Source organism: Miniopterus natalensis, chromosome 17, assembly GCF_054644295.1.
Source record: "Miniopterus natalensis isolate mMinNat1 chromosome 17, mMinNat1.hap1, whole genome shotgun sequence".
In the NCBI taxonomy this organism is placed as follows: Eukaryota; Metazoa; Chordata; class Mammalia; order Chiroptera; family Miniopteridae; genus Miniopterus; species Miniopterus natalensis.
This window is the reverse complement of record NC_142097.1, coordinates 41016199-41037033: the sequence shown is the minus strand read 5'-3', so window position 1 is coordinate 41037033 and position 20835 is coordinate 41016199. Positions and strand designations below refer to the sequence as shown.

The 20835-nt window shown below is 55.5% G+C and overlaps 1 protein-coding gene across 1 annotated transcript in view; it reads left to right on the top strand.

The window, feature by feature from the left end:
• The window catches only part of SLC39A11 (solute carrier family 39 member 11), a 158338-nt gene extending 145530 nt beyond the window's left edge, over nt 1–12808 (top strand). The window contains exons 8-10 of the mRNA XM_087826329.1: nt 9932–10030; nt 10231–10389; nt 11194–12808. Of these exons, the coding sequence (XP_087682455.1) occupies nt 9932–10030; nt 10231–10389; nt 11194–11272 (337 nt within the window). The 3' untranslated portion in view covers nt 11273–12808. The remainder of the gene's footprint in view (nt 1–9931; nt 10031–10230; nt 10390–11193) is intronic.
• The last annotated feature ends 8027 nt before the right edge of the window (nt 12809–20835 follow it).

The window sequence follows — 20835 nt, the reverse complement described above, 5'->3', positions numbered from 1 at the left end:
GGCTTGTGGCCAGACGTCCACAGCTGTGATTGGAGAGCAGTCGAGGCGAAAGCGATGAGGGGCATGGAGTCTGTCACGTCTCTTCCCCCAGCACCGTCACCTGGCCTCTCCTGCCTGGACTAATGCTCACCTCGGGCCACTCCCTACCTCCCTCTGCCCCTCTGCCCGCGCCAGCCATAGCGAATACGTAAAAATGCAATTCTAATCCTGCGGCTCCTACTCAAATAGCCTCTACCTGCTCCTGAGACAAGTACCAAATCCTTAACGTGTGCCCCAGTAATTCCGCTCCTGCTACGCGCCCCCAATATCGGAAACCTGTGCACCGATGCTCAAAGCAGCGCTGTTCCCAGAAGGTGGGAAGTCACACGCAGAAGTCACAGGCTGTAGGATTCCGCTTATTTATTTACTTCAGTTTTTTTTTTATTTTTTATTTTTAGAGAGAGAGAAAGGAAGGGAGAGGGGGAGAGAGAAACATCGATGTGAGAGTGAAATATCGATCAGCTGCTTCCTGCATGCCCTCTACTGGGGATCGAAGGGGCCAGACCGAGCCTGGAATTGAGGCTAAGAGGACGCGGCAAGTGTCCTGGCTTGTCAGTGTGATGTCTCCGAGATGGCCCTGGCGGGGGGGAAGGGCCCTCCCTGGGTCTCCCTGCTCACACACTGGGTGCCAGGCCCTGTGCTAGGCAGCGTTCTAGAGAGCCCCAGAAAGTTGTCTCATTTGCAAAGGAGTATTGTCCTCTTTGTCCTGGGAGCCCAGGCTCAGTGTCAGACCGCAGACTGCATGTGGACAGGCAGCTCCCTTCCCAGGCACGGAGGGAAGGGAGCCGGTTCCGGCCGTGTGCAAACAGCCGGCGATTCCTCCCCCGAGCTCAGAGCTCCCTGCTCCGTCTGCATTAGGTATGCAGTTCAACCGCTCTCCCTGGAGGAGGAGAGGGAGCAGGTGGTGCTCAGCTTTGAACCTGGGCCACATGCCTCAAGGATACGTGGAGGTACAGTTTGGTCTGAACAAGGGAGTGGGGGGAAAAGATCCCTGTTCTGTAAGTTTTGCATTGGCCAGGAGCCAGGTGGAGAGAGCGATGTGACAGGGACCGCGGTCAAGGGCTATTGAGAGTGTGTGTTATTCAGGGACAGAGCCTCCCGCCTCTCAGATCCTGCCCAGAAGATTGTTCTGCAGGCAGAGAAGAAAGGAGCCTCTCAGCCCCTCTCGGTTGGCCCACCCTGCATTTTTCGCTGAGCAGCCGTTTCGGAGTTTCCTCTCGGAACGATTGGTTTATGCTGTCCAGATGTGCACAATGTGACGGTTTTGTTTTTGGGCGTTCCAGATGTGTATGGACGGGAAAATGAGCTTTGGCAAAGGCAGAGGCCTGCCTCTGCGGCCCCGGGAATCTGGAGAGGCCACAATGCCCTCGTTGTATGGGGATCACAAAGCTCAGGGTCTGGAAAGAGCTTATTTAACCTCCCGCTTCTGCAGCCGAAGACACAGAGGCCTGGGGGGCGTGGGGTGCTCGCCGCTGATTGATCACCCGCAGCTGGGAGCAGAGAAGACACGGCCCCTGTCTGTACACACGTCCGATTCAGCGCCGTGTGCCCCTGGCACTCTTCCAGGTGCTCGGGCCACATTGGCGAACAGAGAAAGATTCCTGGCTTGTTCTGGTGCCAGATGTGAGGGAAAGAATGAGCAATAAACATAAAAAAAATGGGTACATCATATAGTAGGTTGGCAGGTAAGAATTGCCATCAAAACACGGGGGGGCTGGAGGGAGAGGAGGAGATTAGACGGGTTTGGGGGGTGGGAGTGCTGTGGTGGTTTACAGTTTTAGCTAAGTGAGTAAGGGTAGATTTCATTGAGACAGTGACTGTCTTAGTCACCTGCTGTATAACAAAAAGAGCTCAAGGTTTGGTGGCTTAACCCAGTAGGCATTCTCTCACATTGTGGGGCAGGAACTCAGGAGCTGGACTTGAAGGCTGGACTGGGGCTGGAGGATGCGTGACGCCCTCACACGGCCGTTGGCAGGAAGCCTCGGCTCCTTGTCGCATGGGCACCTCCAGATGGCTCCTAGGACACGGCAGTTGGCTTCCCCCAGAGCGAGTGGTCGAGAGACAGGTGGAAGTCACAGTGTCTTCTGTGGCCTGGCCTTGGAAAAGCTATGTGACCTCGTCTTGAAAGAGGGAAAGAAGTGAACTGCAGATACCCGAGAGGGAACGTTCCAGTAGAGATGCCCTAAGGTGGGTAACCAGCCGTGTCTGCGGCAGAGCCTGGAGGCCACGTGGCCGGAGAAGAAGATGAGGTCAGAGAGAGAACGGAGGACAGGGACCCATGGGTCACTGCGGGCCTGGGGAGGGCCGTGAGTGGCGGAGCAGCCCAAGCAGGGCAGGGAGAGAGCAGCCAGGAGACAGGGCAGGAGGCTGCCCTGGAAAACCAGGCGGCAGATGGGGAGGCTCCCAGCCGGCGTAGCAATGGAGGTGGGAGGAAGCATCTGGACTCCGCACAGATTTTGAGGATGGATCCATGGGATTCCCTGTTGGATTGTGTGAGATGTGACAGAGGGAGTAGCCGAGAATGACCCCAGAGCTGTCACTGGCCACCTTGTCTCGTCTCCCGCCTTCTGTGGTTTTGCAGGAGGAGCTGAGGTGTGGGAAGGGCTTGGCATGGAGCCTGTTCCCTTTACTGCGGGGACCCGGGCTGTGCTCTCAGTTTCTCACCCTTTGTGGGCCTGGGTGACCGTGTCCACCAAGTGGGAAGTGGACTTAGGCCTCCCAAGTGAAGGAAGCGATGTGTTTAGGAAGGCACTTATTGCTCCTTAGAAGGAGGTGCCAGAGCACCAGGAAATTCTGTGCTGGTTGGCAGGGGCATTTTGCCTGCTGGGAACTGAGTGTTTTTGTTGCAGCCCCTCCCCTAGGAAGTTGATCCTGCAGGTGGACTGACTGTGGCACTCAGCAAACAAGAAACTGGGGCGAAAGGAGATGTCGGGGGGGGGGGTTTGAGCTTAGGGATCCTGAGGACATACCCTGTGCAGAACTCCAAACCTATGGTCATGGTTGAAGGAAAGGACCACAGGCTGAGTCTGCAGGTGATGAAAATGCAAAGCCCTCTTCATCCAAACCCTCACCTCTACCCGGGTCGCATATGGCCTCCTAAGTTAGTTATATGAAGCCCCAAAGCAGGCAGGACTCCTCTGTGCCTCGAGCAGCGAGGATTGTGTCTCCCTGGGGGGGCTCTGCAGGGCAGGGAGGAGCGGGAAGCCCAGGGGTGGGGGCTCTGGGGGGTGCTGGTCACGTTCTATTTCATGAAATCTGTCAGGTTTCTGAAAATTCATCAAGTACAATACTTAGAGCCTGAGCCCGTCTCTGCCCGGCATTCATCTGCAATAAAACATCTTTATTAAGAGACCAGGGGAAGCTATTTTTCTCCCCTAACGGGTGACCCCACCCAGATGGGACCTGAATTCCCACCTTTAGAGATTCCTTGTTGCCTGCTCAAAGGCATTGTTTTTAAAATTCCAAATACCTTGAGAATTCACCAACAAGTTCTTGCCATTGGCCATGGACACTCATCACAGCCAGTGGACAGGAAGGCGTAGCGTGGTTCTGCCTACTTAGGGCTTTGCGTGAGTAGAATGACACCACTCTGGCTCTGTTGTGTCTGTTTCACTCAGAATTGTGTCTGAGGTGCCTTGTTCATTTCCATTGCTGTACACAGTGTTTCATTGTGTGAGCGGAGCACAATTTATTCGTTCATTGGTTGACTGGCGCTTGCTTAGTTTGTGCTTGGGGGCTCTTCCTGATAGAACTCCTGTGATCCCCTACTGTGCATCTTCTAACAGTTATGTAGGCAGGACGCTCTTGGGTAGCTAACCCCAGGGGCCTTTTATATCGAAGAGGCAGCCTCATACCTGGGCTGTGCTGGGGGACTTAGTAGGTGAAGATCCCCAGAACATCCCTCAGGGAGTTAGAGATCCCAGATACGGGAGGCTTCTCTACCTTTCCGCAAGGGGAGGTAGCAGCGAGGGCCTGAATCACCCTCAGACAGCACCCTGCCCTGTGCTTTGACTCCTTGGGCTCTGCCCCGCCCACCCTGAGGAGGGTGCCGACTTGGAGGGAGCCGATGGGTCATCTCTGCTTTCCAGCCTGTGGTAATGAGCCTCCCAGAACCGGGGGGGGGGGTGGGGAGGATCCCTTGCGTGCTAAGCCAGTTCCACTGAGCAGGCAGGGCCGGCGGCCCTTCGGGGAACATCCAGCCCCTTCCCACCTGCAGGCTCATCAAACACCTCACCGGGCAGCCCCAGTGGGATCTGGTGATGTCATCGCCGAGCCCAAACAATCGGGCCTTTCATGGCAAGACGATAACAATCGTCTGTAAGGGCCTGCCACGCAAGAACGCACAGGCTCGCCGCACAGGGGAGGAGCTGGAAGCGGGAGAAGCGGGCTTGTCAGGCATACACTGCTCCCCTTTCATAATCCGCCGGCCGGAGAATGCAGCCCGGAGAGCAGGGCTGAGCGTCGCGTGGACGCTCACTTGCTGGTTCCCAAGAGAAAGCCACGGTGCTCTCCGCATTGCCCCCGGGACTCTCACCTCTGGCCCAGAGCTAACCCTGCACTGACAGTAATCCACGGTTGGGGTGTGAGCAGGAATGTCCCGTTGCACACCTCCAGGGGGTGCCATTCGCAGACCAGAATGTGCAACATGCCCCCAGAATGCGCAGCGCTGAGGTTCCAACGCTGCTGCCTTCACGTGAGGGACAGAGGCCTGGCGCTTCCCGAGTGTTGTGTTGACCGTGGCTCCCAGGAGTCGGTCTCACCACAGCTAAGCTCCCTAGAAGACCTGGCCCCACTGAGCCCAGAAATTCTCAGTAGGATGCATGAGATCGTATGTTTTCCTTGCTTGGTCGGGGAAGTTTCTGGTGTGCAGATACTGGCCGAGGAAGCAAAGTCACCTAAACTTAGTCTGGGTAGGTGGTTCTCAGCCAGGGGTGGGTTGGTCCCCGGGAGACATGCTGGGTTGTTTCAACTGGAGGGAAACTATCGGCATCCAGTGGGTAGAGGCCAGGGATGCTGCTAAAGATCTGACCGTGCAGTGGACAGGCCCCACGACAAGGAGTGACCAGCCCAGAATGTCGCCGGTGGCCAGGTTGAGAACGCCCGCTGGAGATGAGATGTCCAAGCCCATTAACCCCGAGGTCCCTGGTTGGCATCTCCCCCATCCGACCTCTCTCCTTGTCTTCCAGAGCGGGCCAGACCCTCAGCTCACTGGCCCAGTGCCTGCTTCTGTGCTGGGAATCACAGGTAACCGTCTCTCTACGATGGTGTCATTGCTCTGTGTGAAGCCCAGAGGACCCGACGCGTATAGATTGTCTGGGTGACCTTGGGACAAGTCGTGTAACCTCCCCGTGCACCCCTTTCCCCATCTGTAAAATGGCGATGATGATGGTGGAAGGCACTTGGGAGGTGCTGGTGGGGGCTAAGCTTGTTACTGCACGTAAAGTGCTTACAGCCTGGCGCTGTAACACTCAGTACACGGCAGCGACAGTGATCACCCCGAGGACCTCAGGCTCCCTCTGATGGGCGTGGTCAACGACAGAGGAGCTGGTTTCGGGCCAGGTGGCCGCAGGGCGCCTGTGCTGCTCGCTGCTGCTCTGGGCGCAGGCTCGCTCGGGGCCTACACACTGCCGCTCTCCCCAGCCTGAGGCCGAGACATTCTCCGTGAAAGGGCTTCTGCCCGACCCCGTGACACACTTGCTTAGCTGCTAAGGAGAGAGCTCGAGGCGGGAAGAACCGCTGCTGCGCACCGCCCCCGAGCCAGGGAGGCAGAGGGACGCTCGTCACCTTCCTTCGTGCCATCCTCTCCTGCAGCATGGCATTTAAAAAGCACACCAGAGTCCTAGGAAATGAACTTAAAAACAGACCCATTTCCCCCAACACTGAATGGGTCGCCCTTCCTAGCAAATTCAGGTCCCTATAGGAAAAAAAAAAAGAGAAATCTGAATGCTCTAAGCTAAATCCCACTCCTGCCCAGAGGTGACCCTCCTGGACAGTCCCTGGGCCACCTTCCCAGGAGAGGCTTCTCAGGGCTGTTCTTGTCCCCGTAATTGCAGGGCAGCCCCTAAGAGCCATCCGCCCACACCCCTGCAGTGACCCCCTGCAGTGACCCCCTGCCCTATAACCCCTCCCCCACTCCCTCTCCCCGCCCCCACCCCTGCTCTCCCATGGGGGCCTTTTCATGGGATCCCCTCCCTGCTACTCCCAGTCAGGCCTGGGCGACAGGTCACCGTGGGACTTGGCTTGACCCCACCGGAGGGCAGGGCCGTATCCTGTGGTTCCTTTCCTCAGAGAGCCCTTCATTCCCACTTCCCTCTCATGGCCACTAATTAGCCGTGGTCCAGGCTGGTAATGGTTTCTTTGTGCTCCGGCGGGAAGAGCAGCACAGAAGACAGCGGCCTCACTGTCCCCCGCAGGGCAGGGGCTAGGTCCCCCCTCACTTCCGAGTCCTGCTTTGAGTCTTCACGGCCTCTCACTTGGGCTTTTCCTCCACAAAGTTAACGGTGGAGGTGGCTGGCCGAGCCCCGCCGCCTCAGGATGCCGGTGGGAGTGTCTGTCAGCGCGGAGGCCACGGGGAGAGCACAGTAGGGCTGCAGGAGGACATGAGCAGGTCACTGCGTCCATCCCTGCTTGCCACTCTAGGTGCCCACTGCTCCTAAGTCAGCTCTGAACTTCCACGGCCAAGGGACCAGCCCCGCTACCCCGAGCCCCTCTGCCCTCTGCTCCTTGCCCCTGGACACACGGTGTCCGTTACCCCATCACTGACCAGTGACCTTCTCCCCAGTGACCCTCTGCTTTGGTGCTGTGCTCTTTGTCCTCAAAGAGCCCCACCAGGCCTCCCCAAATCAGGTTTTGGGCCCAGAAAGCACCCAGCTGCAGGCTCCCAGCTGGGCCACCCTGCGATGCTCCTCAGCTGGGTGTCTGAGTCGGAGGCAGGTGCAGCCACCATGCTTTTCCTCACCCCCTCAGTGACGTCAAGGTCCCTGAATGGAGTGTGTAGCCAGGGCTGAGAGCTCTGCGTTTAATTTACGGTCTGGAGCTGATGCCAGTGGGAAGGGGTGCAGAGGGCATGGAGGCTGAGCCTGTCACCCCTAACAGATGCACAGCACAGAGCGAGGGACCATGCAGGCCAGTGCGTGTGCATGTGCGTGTGCGTGTAGGAAAGCCCGGGTCAGGGCTATATATGAGGGCGGAAAGGACGGAGAAGCTATGGTCCAGCCCTCGCCGTGTGTGGGGTGAAGGAGCCCCGGAGCCCTCAGGAGAGATTCCATAGTCACCGAGCGAGGCGGCACCCTGAGAGCGGGCTGGCAGGATCCCAGGGGTGGGGCACCTGGTTCGGCTGGGAGCCCCATGCCAGCGCTGGGGCGGGGCGGGGGAGCTTGGCTTGCCAGGGACAGAAGAATGGGGTTTCTGTGCTGCTTATCAGGATGGTGGCTCCCGGACAGGATGTGGCGGAGGCTTCCACAGCCCGCCTGGTGGACGGCCGCAGTCAGTGCTGCGTCACGGCGAGGACTTTGACAGGGAGCCCCACCTTGACCTGCTGGTGACATTGGGCTGGCCGCTCTCCAGGGTCAGGCTGGGGATAAGTCACACACTTGCCTGTGGACCTGAGGGCAGGTGGTGGCAATGGACAGCGAGCCAGCCACAGCGTGCTGTTTCCACATCTGGCGGGGGCCTCGCAATCTGCCCAGACCCTTGACCTTGCTCATTGGAAGATCCTCTTTGGGTCTTTGGTTCCATCTGGTCAGGTCTTTCTGCAGCCGAGGAGATATTAGGGCAGAGATCAGCAAACAGCAGCCCATGGGCCTAATCCGGTCCACCACTTGACTTTGTAAATAAAGTTTTATCGGAACACCGCCACTCATCCGCTCACATACTGGCTGCTCTTCTGCTACGACAGAGTGGAGTTGCAACAGAGACCAGTGGCCCTCAGAGCCCAAAATACTTACAGTCTTTCCCTGTGTGGTGCCCGTGGGTTACGGGATGAAGTTAGAGCCTGTCTGAGCCTTTACTCTCTCAGAAGTAAAAGGAGAGAGCTGCCTGAGAACACAGGTGGGGGTCCGAGTGAGCCCGTGGGAGAGGCCGGCAGGCGCCCTGTGCGGACATGCCGTGGGCCAGGTGGGCCAGGTGTCCTCTTGCCTGTCCACTTCATTTCATGGACAGTTGTCCTCAGTGAGTGACCTATCATCCCTGAGATACCAGACATTTCCTTTATTAAAAAGCTAATGATAATTTTTCAGACGCCCCCACTTTGCCGAGCGGATGTGTGGATGTGGAGGGGAAGCATGAAGCTGTCAGGAAGGGACAGGATGTGGGTTCATTAAACGAACCACCTGCAAGCTGCATGCTTGTAAGTCCAAGACCCTGCTAGGGCCGGTCTCTTCCCACGCGTCTCCCTGACCTGAGGGCCACAAGGAAACATTGACCCCAGAGCCTCCCGTATGTCTGGGGCTCTGAGCCCCTCATGAAACGTGTGCATGAGTTGGGGGATAAAAGAAAACACAGGCCGAGGTTTAAGCCCTCAAATGAAAAGGTTAAATATTAAACACTGAGGATCGTCCCCGGGCCTCTTTGCTGGAAGATAGAACAGGAGACTATGACCAGAGCTGGTCAAATGGGACCTTCCAAGGCAGCAAGTGTGTCCCTGTCTCAGGAGCCTGGGGCAGTAAGCGGCAGGAGGTCAGGATGGAGTTGGGTGGATTCCTGTTAGCGGCAAGAGGGACAGACGTGAGCAAATGGGCCAGAAAACCAAGTGACAGTGGGGCTTCCCTTTTCTCTCTAATCCACCCACAACCCTTCGGGCCACGTGCCCAGCATTGCCTGCCAAGTGGCACCCCTCCTCGCGCCTTGAGATCGGTAGTGATCAGATGGGGCCTCCGTGGAGGGGCTGCCCCACGGACCTGTGCAGCCGGGGTAGATGCTCCAGCACCGCCTTCCCACCGCATTCAGACTGACCCCAGTGCTTTACTTACTCTGAAGGCTGACACTGTTTCCCTGCAGTAGTTTGCAGTGCGCCTCACGAGGGCCCTTCATTGACGCGCGTGCCTCTCCCCCTGGGGTCACACGCTGCACTTGCACCCGTCTGTCTCATTCAATTGCTCCCTCTCTCTGCACCCCAGTACCTGGTCTGTGCACAGAGCAGTCTCGCAAGGCTTGGCTCTGACCAGCTGACCAGCTTGCACAGCACGGTGTCCTGCAGAGGCGGGAGGAGAGAGGACCGTGGTGAGCACCATGGGGGCCCGGAGCAGTGTGATGCCGGGTTCAGACCAACATGGAGAGTCCACGGGGAAGCGAGCCTAGGCCTAGGAGAGCTGGATCACTGTCTGATTGTGCGTCAGGACTCTCTTGTTCCATTTCTGAAGTTGCTTCTCAATAAAATGTGATGTATCGATCTCTGCACCATCAGGGAATGGAAACCAAAGTGTGCTGAGCACCTGATCTGTGCTAGGAACCCTCTAGGCATTAATGAGGTCACTGGGTCACAGCGATCCTTCATGGCAGATGCTATGACCCCCATGTCACCCCTTCCACGTTATAGAAAAGGACCTGAGGTGTGGAAAGTTGAGTGGTTTGTGCAGAGTTGTACGGTTAAGTGGCAGAACGTGGGCCATCCTGACACCCAGCCAACATGTTCCCTGCTGCACTGTGGCTTCATAAACATGGGGTGTCCCTGGGGACCAACGATAGCATGAAGGGGTGGCGGATCCATGTCACCCCCTCCCTCTCCTGTGCCCTTCTCCTACACACAGGCCCTCACCTCTCTCCTTCCTCCGCCTGCCCCTGCTCTCGCCTGGACCGCTAACACCACAGGATGCCCAGGGCTGAGGCTGGGGCTCCTGTCCTCAGAGTGCTTGGTTCTGGACGGCCACCCTCATGAGCCTTCTTGGTCTTTCAGGAATTTGGCCATCGGAATCGGGATCCAGAACTTCCCCGAGGGCCTCGCGGTCAGCCTTCCCTTGCGAGGGGCTGGCTTCTCCACCTGGAGAGCCTTCTGGTAAGTGCTCCCGAGCGTCCCGTGTCAGGGGCCGGGGTTGTGGCTAATGTAGAGCTCAGAGCAGTCGTGTGCCGGCTACCTTCTTCAAGGACCACCTGTCTGACCTGGCAGCAAGTCTGGTAAAATGCCCACGGGCCGGCAGAATCCCCGCGGACAGCCACGCCGTGTCCATTCGGTGCGTGTCTCTGGTCTCTCCTCAGGTATGGGCAGCTGAGTGGCATGGTGGAGCCCCTGGCCGGGCTCTTCGGGGCCTTCGCCGTGGTTCTGGCTGAGCCCATCCTGCCCTACGCCCTGGCCTTCGCCGCTGGCGCCATGGTCTACGTGGTCATGGATGACATCATCCCCGAAGCCCAGATCAGGTGGGAGAGCTGCCCCCTTCATCTGTCCCTGTCGCCATCCCAGGCCTGGCCCCAGCCTCCAGTTCTGCCCTTTTTCCATTGGCCGCTCCTTTCTTTATTCCCACCCCTTCCCAAGACCATCCTTAGCTGTGCTCTCCGAAGGTAAGAGAAGGGGGAGCGACGGGCAGGCGGGCGGGAGGCCGGCCGGGCGGTCCAGGCGCTGACAAACACACCCTGCCTCGCCCCTCCTGAGCCCAGGCCTTTGAATATTCCCCCGCCTCCCCTCCCTCCGAACCACCCTCCCTTCCTCCCACCTTCTCTAGGTTTTTCTGGGGCTGGGATGAGGAGAGAGGTGGGCTTTGTTAGCCAAAGCTATACAGCCATGGTCTCACTGTCAAGCTACAGGCCAGGTGTCGGGGGCTGGGGGCTTCCTCCCCGTTTCATTTTGGTTTTTATAACAATGATTTTGAGGCTAGCTTACCTTCAGATTAAGTAAAATCGTCAGGAACTTAGTCGCCACTATATGAATCAAGCATTGATTCCAGAGCCGCAACAAGTGACCTTTGGCAAGTTACGTAACTTCCCTGTGCCTCGGTTTCTCCGGCAGTAAAATGGGAATAATACGTGGTTGCCCTTTGAGAGGACATGAGTTGACCAGATTGCCTGGCATAGCGTAAGCCCCAGTAAAGGTTGGTTATCAGTGTTACTACCACCGTTAAGCGTAGTGGGATGTCTTCTGCTGGAATCGGACGTTGCAGAGGACGCGTCCAGCTTGCACGGCGCCACAGCGTGCACTAGGGTCTTACTTCTTTCCTTCCCTCCTAGTGGGAATGGGAAACTGGCGTCCTGGGCCTCCATCCTGGGGTTTGTGGTGATGATGTCACTGGACGTGGGCCTGGGCTAGCGCTGAAGAGCCTCGGACCCCAGGACCGGCCGCACGGGGACACGGCCACGCTTGGCTTCCACGGGACCACGGACTCTCTTCACGTTGAAACATTTGCTTTCTCTCATCTCACTTTTCCTGATTGACGCTGATCATACGACGATTTACACTTTTCTTTTGAGGGGGATACTGGTTTTAGTTTTGGAATTTCAAGGTGTCGGATTTTTGTTTGGCCGCGAGTGGAATCTCTCTTCAGTGGGATTAGAGTCCAGGGAGATCTCTGCTCTCAGACCTCCAGTCTCTCTTGCTAGACTCAGTGACAGCCCCCCCACGGTCACCTGCAGAAGCAAGCTACCCGAGAAGTCTCCTGAACGCGTGTGCCTAGCGACTCAGAACAGAACGACCGGGACACCTCTCGTCTGTCCCTCCTGATCTGCGACTGGACGTTGCGGACACAGCCACCCACTACTCTGCAAGGCCAGCCAGCCCAGAAAGACTTACCTTCCTCGGCCTCCCCGGCGGAGATGCTGAATGGGATGGGGGCATAGCAGGGGAGAAGATCAGCTAGTCTCTCTCTCTCCCCCCCTTTTATCCCCCCCAAAGATTGACATTTTGAAATTAAGGGAATTAGGGAATTTTGACAACTGTGAACACACAGTGAGCCTGTGAAAAAAAGAGACTGTAGCTTTGGTCAGAGACCCCTGTTCTCTGTTGATTCCAAGAGCACGGCGTTTGCCATGGTTTCCAAATCCCCGTGACATTTATTTTGATAAGTATATAGCCTTCATTTTTCTAAGAGATTTGGGGACACCAGCCAACTGCTAGGACCCATGTCCTTCATTCATCTGTGGACGGACCCACTTAAGCTAACTTTAGTGAAAGGAAGACGTTTGGCCTCTGCGATGGGTCCTTCTCTGCTGGCCATTCGGTCACCTGTAACCTGACCCAGGTCTCTTAAGCCACGGCAAGCTCGGCTGGAGTTTGGCCAGAGCGCTTAGGATGAGAGAGGAGGAACAGGTGGGTAAAGGAGAGATTTTTACATTTCCCTTTTCAAAGTAAATTTTCAGACAGCCATCACTCTGACGTGGCCCTAAACAGTGACGTGAACTAGACTAGAGGCCATTCGATCCCTTCACACACGTAGCTTCTCCAACAGGGGCAAGAGAACTTAGCTGCTTCAGACGCAGCTGAGGCCTACCGTCCTCACTGGTCAGAGGAGCCCACGCACGGGACCTCGGGTGGGCTCCACGGACACGCCTGCCCTCTGCGTTTACACGTTCGACTGCTTCCCAGGGCGAGTGCCCTGCTCTGTGAACGCCCGGAGACCCCCGAGGCCAAGCTGATGCTGGGCCAATAGATGTACGTTTTTCCAAAGCACTGAAGATCAAAACTGGACACATCCAGAGGCTTGATTGGTGGAGAGGGTTTGTTTCGGTGATTGGTGTGTGTGTATTTTTGTGTCTTCTTATGTAGTTCTACATGATGTAAACTTCTTTCTGATGGACAAGACCTCATAACTGTGATTAATATTAATAAAGGGCATACTGTTGTGGACGACCCGGGCCGTGCTCAGTCCTCAAAGCCACCTCTTTCCAGGGTTGTTAGTGTGTGAGCTAAACTAAGAAGTTAGTCCTAGCGTCTTCCCTACTCAACGCCAGCAGAAGCAAAGGGAAGAGCTCAGGCGGGGAGGCGAGCTCGAGTCCAGGTTGCAGGCATCAGTATCCAAGGCCAGGCGACGTAGGGAACTTAGTGGAAGGCTACGGAGCTCACAGGACCGAAAGGGGAGCCAGGCTTGGAAACTGGTCAGACCCAAGAAAGCTGAAGGTGTGGGATCCCCACGGCCCCTCAAAATCAGCATCTCAAAATCAGCTTGGCTTGGGTGCCGTGGCCCCCAGTGCTGGTCCCCAGGTACTGAGCACCACCCCTCAGAGAACTGCAGCCCTGGGCTACCTCCACCCCCACGGGGATGAACCTGCACTGACCACCTCTCCCCACCCCCTTCAACCCTCCTTGACCTCGGAACCGTTAACCCCACCTTACTGACAAGGAGGGCGAGCGCCAGGAAGTCTGACTGCCAAGGCGACCACAGCCAGGGGCAGAGTCGGCTCCCCCACCATCCAGCCCAGAGCTTTCCAGAACCAAGGTCCTGCTGCCCCCTACCCCCCCAAATGCTAGTGAAAGTTGGAAGCAAATGGGGGCCCAGGGGCCCTTTTCCCCTTCCTTTGGCATTGCGATATGATTACGTATGACAAAGTCACAGACCATAAGTGTTTATAGAGTTCCACCAGTTTTTACCTGCACCCCATCTCGGCCAGGTCTCACCCCCCCGCCTCGGGCTACACACGCGGGCCGAAGGTGTGATGGGACCGCCTGGCGGGCAGGGCACACAGCTGGCGCCTTGGCCAGGTGAGGCCCGGCTGCCTGCGCCCGCACGGTCCCCGTTCCCCGGGTGGAGGGAGCCTTGCCCGGCGCCGGGGCGGGTCCCGGGCAGGAGGCGCTGTTTACCTGCGCGGGGCGAGGCCGGGACCGCAGGGCGGGTCCAGATGCAGGGCGGGCGCGCCGGGGCTTGGCACAGAAGGGGCAGCGCCCCCAGGACGCCCTGGGACCCGCGGTCGCCCCTCTGCTGAGGGACACAGCCCTCAGCCTCTGTAATCCTGCTGCTTGGCTACAGCGACGCCAGCCCGACGCCACAGAAGGGACCCCTGGCATCTCCGGGCTCCCCGCTGTCTGTATGGGCTGGTCGCCCCCTGCTTGTCCCTTTCATGGCCGGCTTTGGGGGATGTGAAGTTTATACAATTTCAGGAGCACACTTTTGAAAAAATAGTGCAAAAGTACAAACACAAAATTAGGCTCAGCCTCCCCGCAGTGAGGCTTCCCCGGCTTAGGTAAGTTCACCTCCGGTCGCGGCTTCCAGAGGACTCTGCGCAGCGCAGGGCAGGAGGCCTGCAGTGCTCGGGGGTCCGAGGCTCCTCCACAGCTTCGCGAGGCCTCTGCAGTGAATTCACTTCTCAGTCACCTTCCTAGCACCCCAGCCCCGCGGCTGTGAGAAGGGGCTGCTCTGTGTGTCTGCACAATTCCGCTTCCATTGGCTGTAACTTCGCAGGTGAAAGGAAAGGAGACAGAGGGACAGCAGGAACCCAGAATCAGAGCCCACTCCCAGGTCTGTAAGTGTACAGACCTAGGAGTCTCCCAAGGAATTTTTTTTTTTAATGTACCTATATATTCAAAAGTTGTATAATCAACTTGTGTAATGAAAGCAACAACACAAATCTCGTATTTCAAAGTCAAGCCTTAACTCTCTTGCTTTGAGACCCAAACTTTAATGTTAGGGGGATGTTTCTGGTCGTGCGGAGATTAGAGCAGGGAAGGCTCTGGAAACTGGAAAGGTTCACGAGCCACGTGGTTCTCCTTCCTAAGAGCTGCTTCCTTACCCAATAAGTTATGTCTGGTTGGGAGGAGGGGTGATGCAGGGGTGTGTGTTTGTTTAAGGCAAAATTCTTGGCAAACCTATCAGGTTGGCAGGTGCTGAAAAGTAAAATCCTCTTTTTCCAAACCAGAAAAACGGATGCCAGTTTCCCATCGTTGTCCTCCCAGCTCCGTCTGGCAGCCACCTCTCTTAGCCCCCGGTGGGTCCAGGCCCCGGACACAGTGGCCGTCTGGCCATCAAGGTTAAAGGGAAGGTCATGCTTAGATCCTTCCCTCTGTGGGCTCCGTCATCCTAAATATTTATCTCCCAGAGGGAAGAGAAGGGCGAAAGTCCACGGAAGGTTGGGGTTGGGGTAGGACTGGGGTAAGGGGGCAGCTAAGGGAGAGGAGGAGAGGGAAGTGAACCGGGACACAGGTGGCACTGTTGGCACCAGTGGAGGTGAGCTCCCGGATGGCCAGACAACATGGCTTTGGGAAAAGGCAGGATTGGATCAGGTCCCTTAGATTCACAGCACTGACTGTGTCTCGGTGAGAGATGACAATGCTGATAGCGTGGCCGATTGTGATCAGCCTTGGCAGGGGAGTGCCAAGCAGGGCTTTGTGGTTTGGTAAACTGCAGCAGACAAGTAGGGCACAAGGCTCCCCGGGAAACACGCCCTTCCCTGCCCAGGGCTGCCGCCGCCCTGGGCTCAGCTTCCAGCTTCGCCTGAACCTTTTCCTGGTCAGGGAGGCTGGTCCCACCTGGAGATAACACCCATAGCACCCGGTGCTTTTCGCTGGGTCATTGACTTCCTGGGCGGCCCACGTCCCACGGATTGGTCAGCACGGATCTTCTCTTAGAGCCTGTGGGCAGGTACCAAGGGGAATCGCGCCAGCCCAGGGCCGTAGGTACTCACATGAGTCGAGAAGATCAGACCTTGCGGATCAGAAGGAGAGAGGGGGTGGCTGTTAGATTCTGGGGTTGAACTGGTTATTTTTGATATCACCTCCCTAATCTCTAAGAGCAAAAGCAGCAAGAGGGAAGGACTCCGTGGATAACATCAGCTCGAGCAGCGAACGAGTTAACAGTGGGAGCACTGCCCTCTCAGGCATCCTCAGAAAAGAATGGCAATGGCCTCGCTGGGAGTGCTTGACCTGGAGGTGACTGAAAGCGATTTTTCCAGACAGTCTGCCTTTCCTTCTGCTCAAGGGGCTTCTGTGCTTGTCATCTTCTGAACCATCCCTACAGCCTCAACCACAGTGTGTCCCGAGTGTAGGAACTGGCTTCGGTCCCCCCAGTCTCTATCGTGAGAAACCTGCTCCCACAGCACAAATATATGGGGAGTAATTGTCCCTAAAGCTGCCCTGGAGTCCTACCTGAAATGGTGAGCGGTTTGCTGTCTGACTCTGACAGGCCTTTTCTCACCTTTCCACTGTCCAGTTACAAAAAGCAAGACCGAACCCACGTTAGCCGCCACAGTGTAAAAGCAAGGCCAGATCTGGTCACCAGCATTACAAGGTAGACATAAGTTCTGTTTTGATCTTGGAATTTATTTTTGCTCCACTTTTTATTAAGGAGAATTTCAGACCTATGCTCAAGTAAACAGAATGGTGGTACGATCCTCCATGGACCCATCACCCAGTCCCGACAGCCCGCAGCCCCTGCCAACCTGGCCCTTCACCTCCCTCTTCCTCGCTATTTTTTTGGGGGGAAATCACATCATTTTATTCATAAACAGGTTTGTATATATCTCAAAAAAAGAAAAGATTTTTTTTTACACCAAGAAGAAAAAAGTGGCATTATGTAATTCACTTTAAATATTGCATACAAGTTATTCTTTGCCTTTAAACTGAGCCGTGGCCTTTGGCCAGAAACGATAAAAATCTTACCTGATATTATTCAGCTCAAACATCCTGTATGTCTAAGGGCGTTTGTGCTGTTCTCAAAACTCATTCATTAGCTCATTTTATTCCTATAAAGAAGCCTGTGGGGTGGGCGCAGGGAGGGAGATCCAAGGAGCATGACCGGAGCAGCAGGAATCAGCTCTGAATGCGCCTGTACCCCAGAGGGTGCCAGCTCTCCCACCCCAGAGGGACAGCAGACCTGAGCCCTCCCGTCTCTCCTGTCCCCTCCTTCCGTGCCGAATGCTGGGGCCCATCTAGGTGTCCGTTGTTGGAGGAAAACACTCATATATTCCTGCCTGGGTGACCGGTGGTCCTGTCGCTGGATGGGGAGTGGGGGAAAAGAGGGAGATGACAGGACAGAACAGCACAGCCAGGGATAGTTTGGAGGGCTTGTCAAGAATGTCACATAACAGCACAGTCAGCATCCACAGAGACCAAGTCTGGGTTCTCCCAGGACGCGATCCCCAGACCCCCTCTGAGCCTGCCACCTCGCTGCTGCAAAGGACGGTGCCAGGCCTTTCGGGTTGGTGTTGCCGTTGCAGCAAATCTCATCTGGGAGTTTCTACTTCCACCCTCCCTCTTCCCAGGCGGGGTTCAGGCCTTTAACCTGCCGGCCGCGTGAGCCGGGGGCGTGCACGGCACACGTGCGCTCGTGTGTGCCCACGTAGCCGGAAGAGCCCTCTGCCAACATGGGAAATGATTTTTTATTTTATTTTATTTTAAGCAGCTCTCTCGGGGCTGGTTTTGAGAAAGCATGTGTCAGAGTTTCAGGGGCACCTTCCCTGGCTCAGCGTCCCCCTTGCCCGGGTCCCCACCCTGGCTCTCAGGAGGTTGACTGACACTTTGCGTGTCAGCGAGAGCTGCCTGCCCCACGCCCGGGGCTCTGCTGGAGGATGTGGATCATAACTTGCATTGTGTGTACCGAGGGCCTGACAAGCGCTGATGGATTTGGCTTCCTTGCTGATCCCGAGCTCTGGGCGGCGACAAAGGGGAGCATTGTTTGGCGGGGCAGGCCTCTGCCTGCGAACCCGCTCATTTGCCTGGTGGTGGAGACAGGTGTATCACACGCTCGGCGTGCCGGAGCGCTGCCGGGTGATTCAGATCTTGGCCGCGTTCCCCAGGGCCAGGCTCTGGGGAGCAGATGCGCAGAGGAGCGGCCGTGGTCGCTCTCCTTTCCCCGGAGCCTGCGCCCAACTCTTCTCCTCTTCGCCGGCTCTTCTGCCCTCTGCTCCTGAAAGCAGCGTCCTGTTAGAGATGGGAAACTGGATCCCGTCCTGACTGCTTGCCCTTTTCAGCTTGGGGAGCAGGGGGCACTGGGCATCCTCACCAGGGAAGGCAGATTTGGACATTGTCGAGCCAAGGCTGAGAGAGCACCTCCTGGCTGTGCTCCATGTCGGCCCCTGGAGGGACCATTTCACGTCTCCCAGCCTGACCCACCCCAGCAGGGGGCATTTTCCTTGTACCTTCTGGGTTGTTGCCCTAAGTGCTCCAAACCATTTTTTGTCATTTTTTAAAATTAAAACTTTATTCTTATTAAGTACCAGATAAATAAAGCTTCATAAGTTGAACAGCATGATAACAGTTTTAATGAAATTCCATGTACTCTGCCCCCCTGTTCCTCCATTATGGATCCTTTGCAGCTCCATGAATCGTTCCTATCTGGAGTGGGTTGAATAGTGTTCCCCCCAAATTTAGGTCCACCCAGAACCTTAGAATGTGACCTTATAGGGCCTTTGCAGATGTCACTAAGGTAAGGATTGAGATGAGATCATACTGGATGAGCGTGGGCAGTAATCCAATGAGCATGTCCATATAAGAGACAGAAAGGGGCACACAGAGACAGAAGCCACATGAAGACGGAGGCTGAGATTGGGGTGATGCTACCACAAGGCAAGGAATGCCAGGAGACACCAGAAGCTGGAAGAGGCAAGGAAGGATTCTTCCCTAGAGCCTTGGGAAGAAATGTGTCCCTCCTGAGACCTTGATTTTAGACTTCTGGCCTCCAGACTATGAAATAATTAGTTTCTGTTGTTTTAAGCCACCACGTTTGTGGTCATTTGTTGTGGCAGCCCTTGGAAACAAATATACTAGTCAAGGCTGGAAGGTGAGGGGGTCAGTTGCATCCCTCCCTTTTATCTGGGAAGCGAAAGATTTCCTAGAAGCACCTCAGCCAACTTCCTGTAATATCTCATTGGTTAGGAATATGTATATGGCCAATCCTAGCTGCAAGGGAGTCTGGAAAAACTAGAGTAGAATTTGGCTTTGCCAAATGTGACAGTTCTGAGCTTTGATGACACTCTTCATGCCCTTGTTGTAAAAATGACCAGGACACTCCAAGAAGTCAGCTTGTTCCTTCCCCAAAGCCAGGAGACAAGGAAATGTCTTTTCTTGCATCTGTCCACTTTCCTGTGACCTCCTTTCTCCCTGTTCTCTCTGATTCTCTAACTGCCCCCATCCTATACGTACGTAGCTCAAAGGAGTGTCATGAATGTTGAATAAGAAAATATGCAATGAACTCACCCAGCACATAGTTTGTGCTCAATAAAAGTATATAACAAGAAGGCTTGGAAAGGTAAAATTGGATATTAAAAAAATGAAAGTTGGAAAAGACTGACTGAATCCTGAGTATTATGAGAAATATGCAGCCTTAGATACATTTAAGAATTTAATAAACAGCCATGTAACTCTGATTAGTAAGTGTTGCTGTCCCGGATCATGATTTGGACCAATGCTTCTCACACTTGAAGTGCATTAAAAAAAAATCACCATAGCCCAGCTCAGTGGTTAAACATCAACCTATGATCCCGGAGGTCATGGTTCGATTCCTGGTCAGGGCACACGCCCGGGTTGCAGGCTCAATTCCCAGCAGGGGGCGTGCAGGAGGCAGCCAATCAATGAGTCTCTCATCACTGATGTTTCTCTCGCTCCTTCTCCCTTCCTCTCTCTGAAATCAATAGAAACATTAAAAAAAAAAATTATCATAGAGCTTACCAAATGCAGAGTCCCACCCTGCTCATCGACTGGGTCTGGTGTAGGGCCTGGGACTCTGCATTTTAATAAGCTCCACCAAGGTGGTCCATCCACTTCACAGTTGTGACCAAATTCCTGACCCCAGATTCTAGTCCCAAGATTCTGAAATCCTGCAAGAGCTGCCCAAGTTGATTTCCAGATACTTTTTGAAAGAATCGGGATACAGGTCTCTATTCCTAGATTTTTGATCGGGAATTCAGCATCACAGGTCGTTAGTCTCTGAGGAACTTTTCCACAAAGACGGGAGTGTTTCCTGTAGTGTTTTCGGGCTGCCTTGGGGCGGGAGGCAGAGTGTTGCTCGTTTACTGCAGCATGGGTGGGAAGGACCATGGAAGGCATCCCGTGGTCTGTTATTACAGATTCCTGTAACCCCTGTGGGCACACACACACGCACAGCCACCTGCCGGAACGAAGGGATGGGAGGCATCTGCAGGGGCCTCTGTACCTGCCTTCCGAGCACACGGTTCCAAGGTCCTGGGGAATGAAGCTGGTTAGAAACAGAGTTGGGACGCTGTCACCCCTCCACATTCCAACAGTGATTCTTTCTCTGCCTCGCCCTGTCTAGTTGTGGAAAATGTTCCCTCGTTATTTTATGAATTCCCCCATCTCCACACCTGCCCTTCTGTTTCACTCACTCTCTCTGCGTATCACATCACACATCCCCTCAGCTACCTCGGTCTCCCTCTCTCTGACCATCTCTTAAATTTTCTTTTATGTAAATAAGGCTCTAAAGATAAAGCCCTTAGAACAGCACCCAGGGCATAGGAAGCCCTAGGTAAGTGCTGGCCGTTGTGTTGATGCCGCCGGGCACACCTCCTGCTGACCTCGCTCTCACACTGGTCCTCCTGGCAGTGCCCCCACCCGGTCTGCCCACCTCCCTCACTCACCGTCTTCCTCCCGCCCCTGCCATTCCCAGCTCTGCAGGGTCTGGAGCTGTTTTATTGCCAGCCCATTTCCCGGCTACACAAAGGGGGCCTTTGTAACAGGTCCCTCCAGATGTTGAGTATTTGGAAAAACATTCCGATCAGAGAAGGTGTTTGTCCTCTCGATGCCCTCGGAAGAGGAAAGAATCCAGAACAGGGATTCGGGAGTGGCAATCCCAGCCCTCGGGGTTGGGACTCTCTGAGGGAAGTGGGGGAAATCGGGGGTGCTTTGTAGTATCTCTTCCCCAACATCATCGTCCGTTCGGCCCCAGTCGGTTCACTCACCGCTTCACTGATGCACCAGCAGAGGCCCCCCCACCC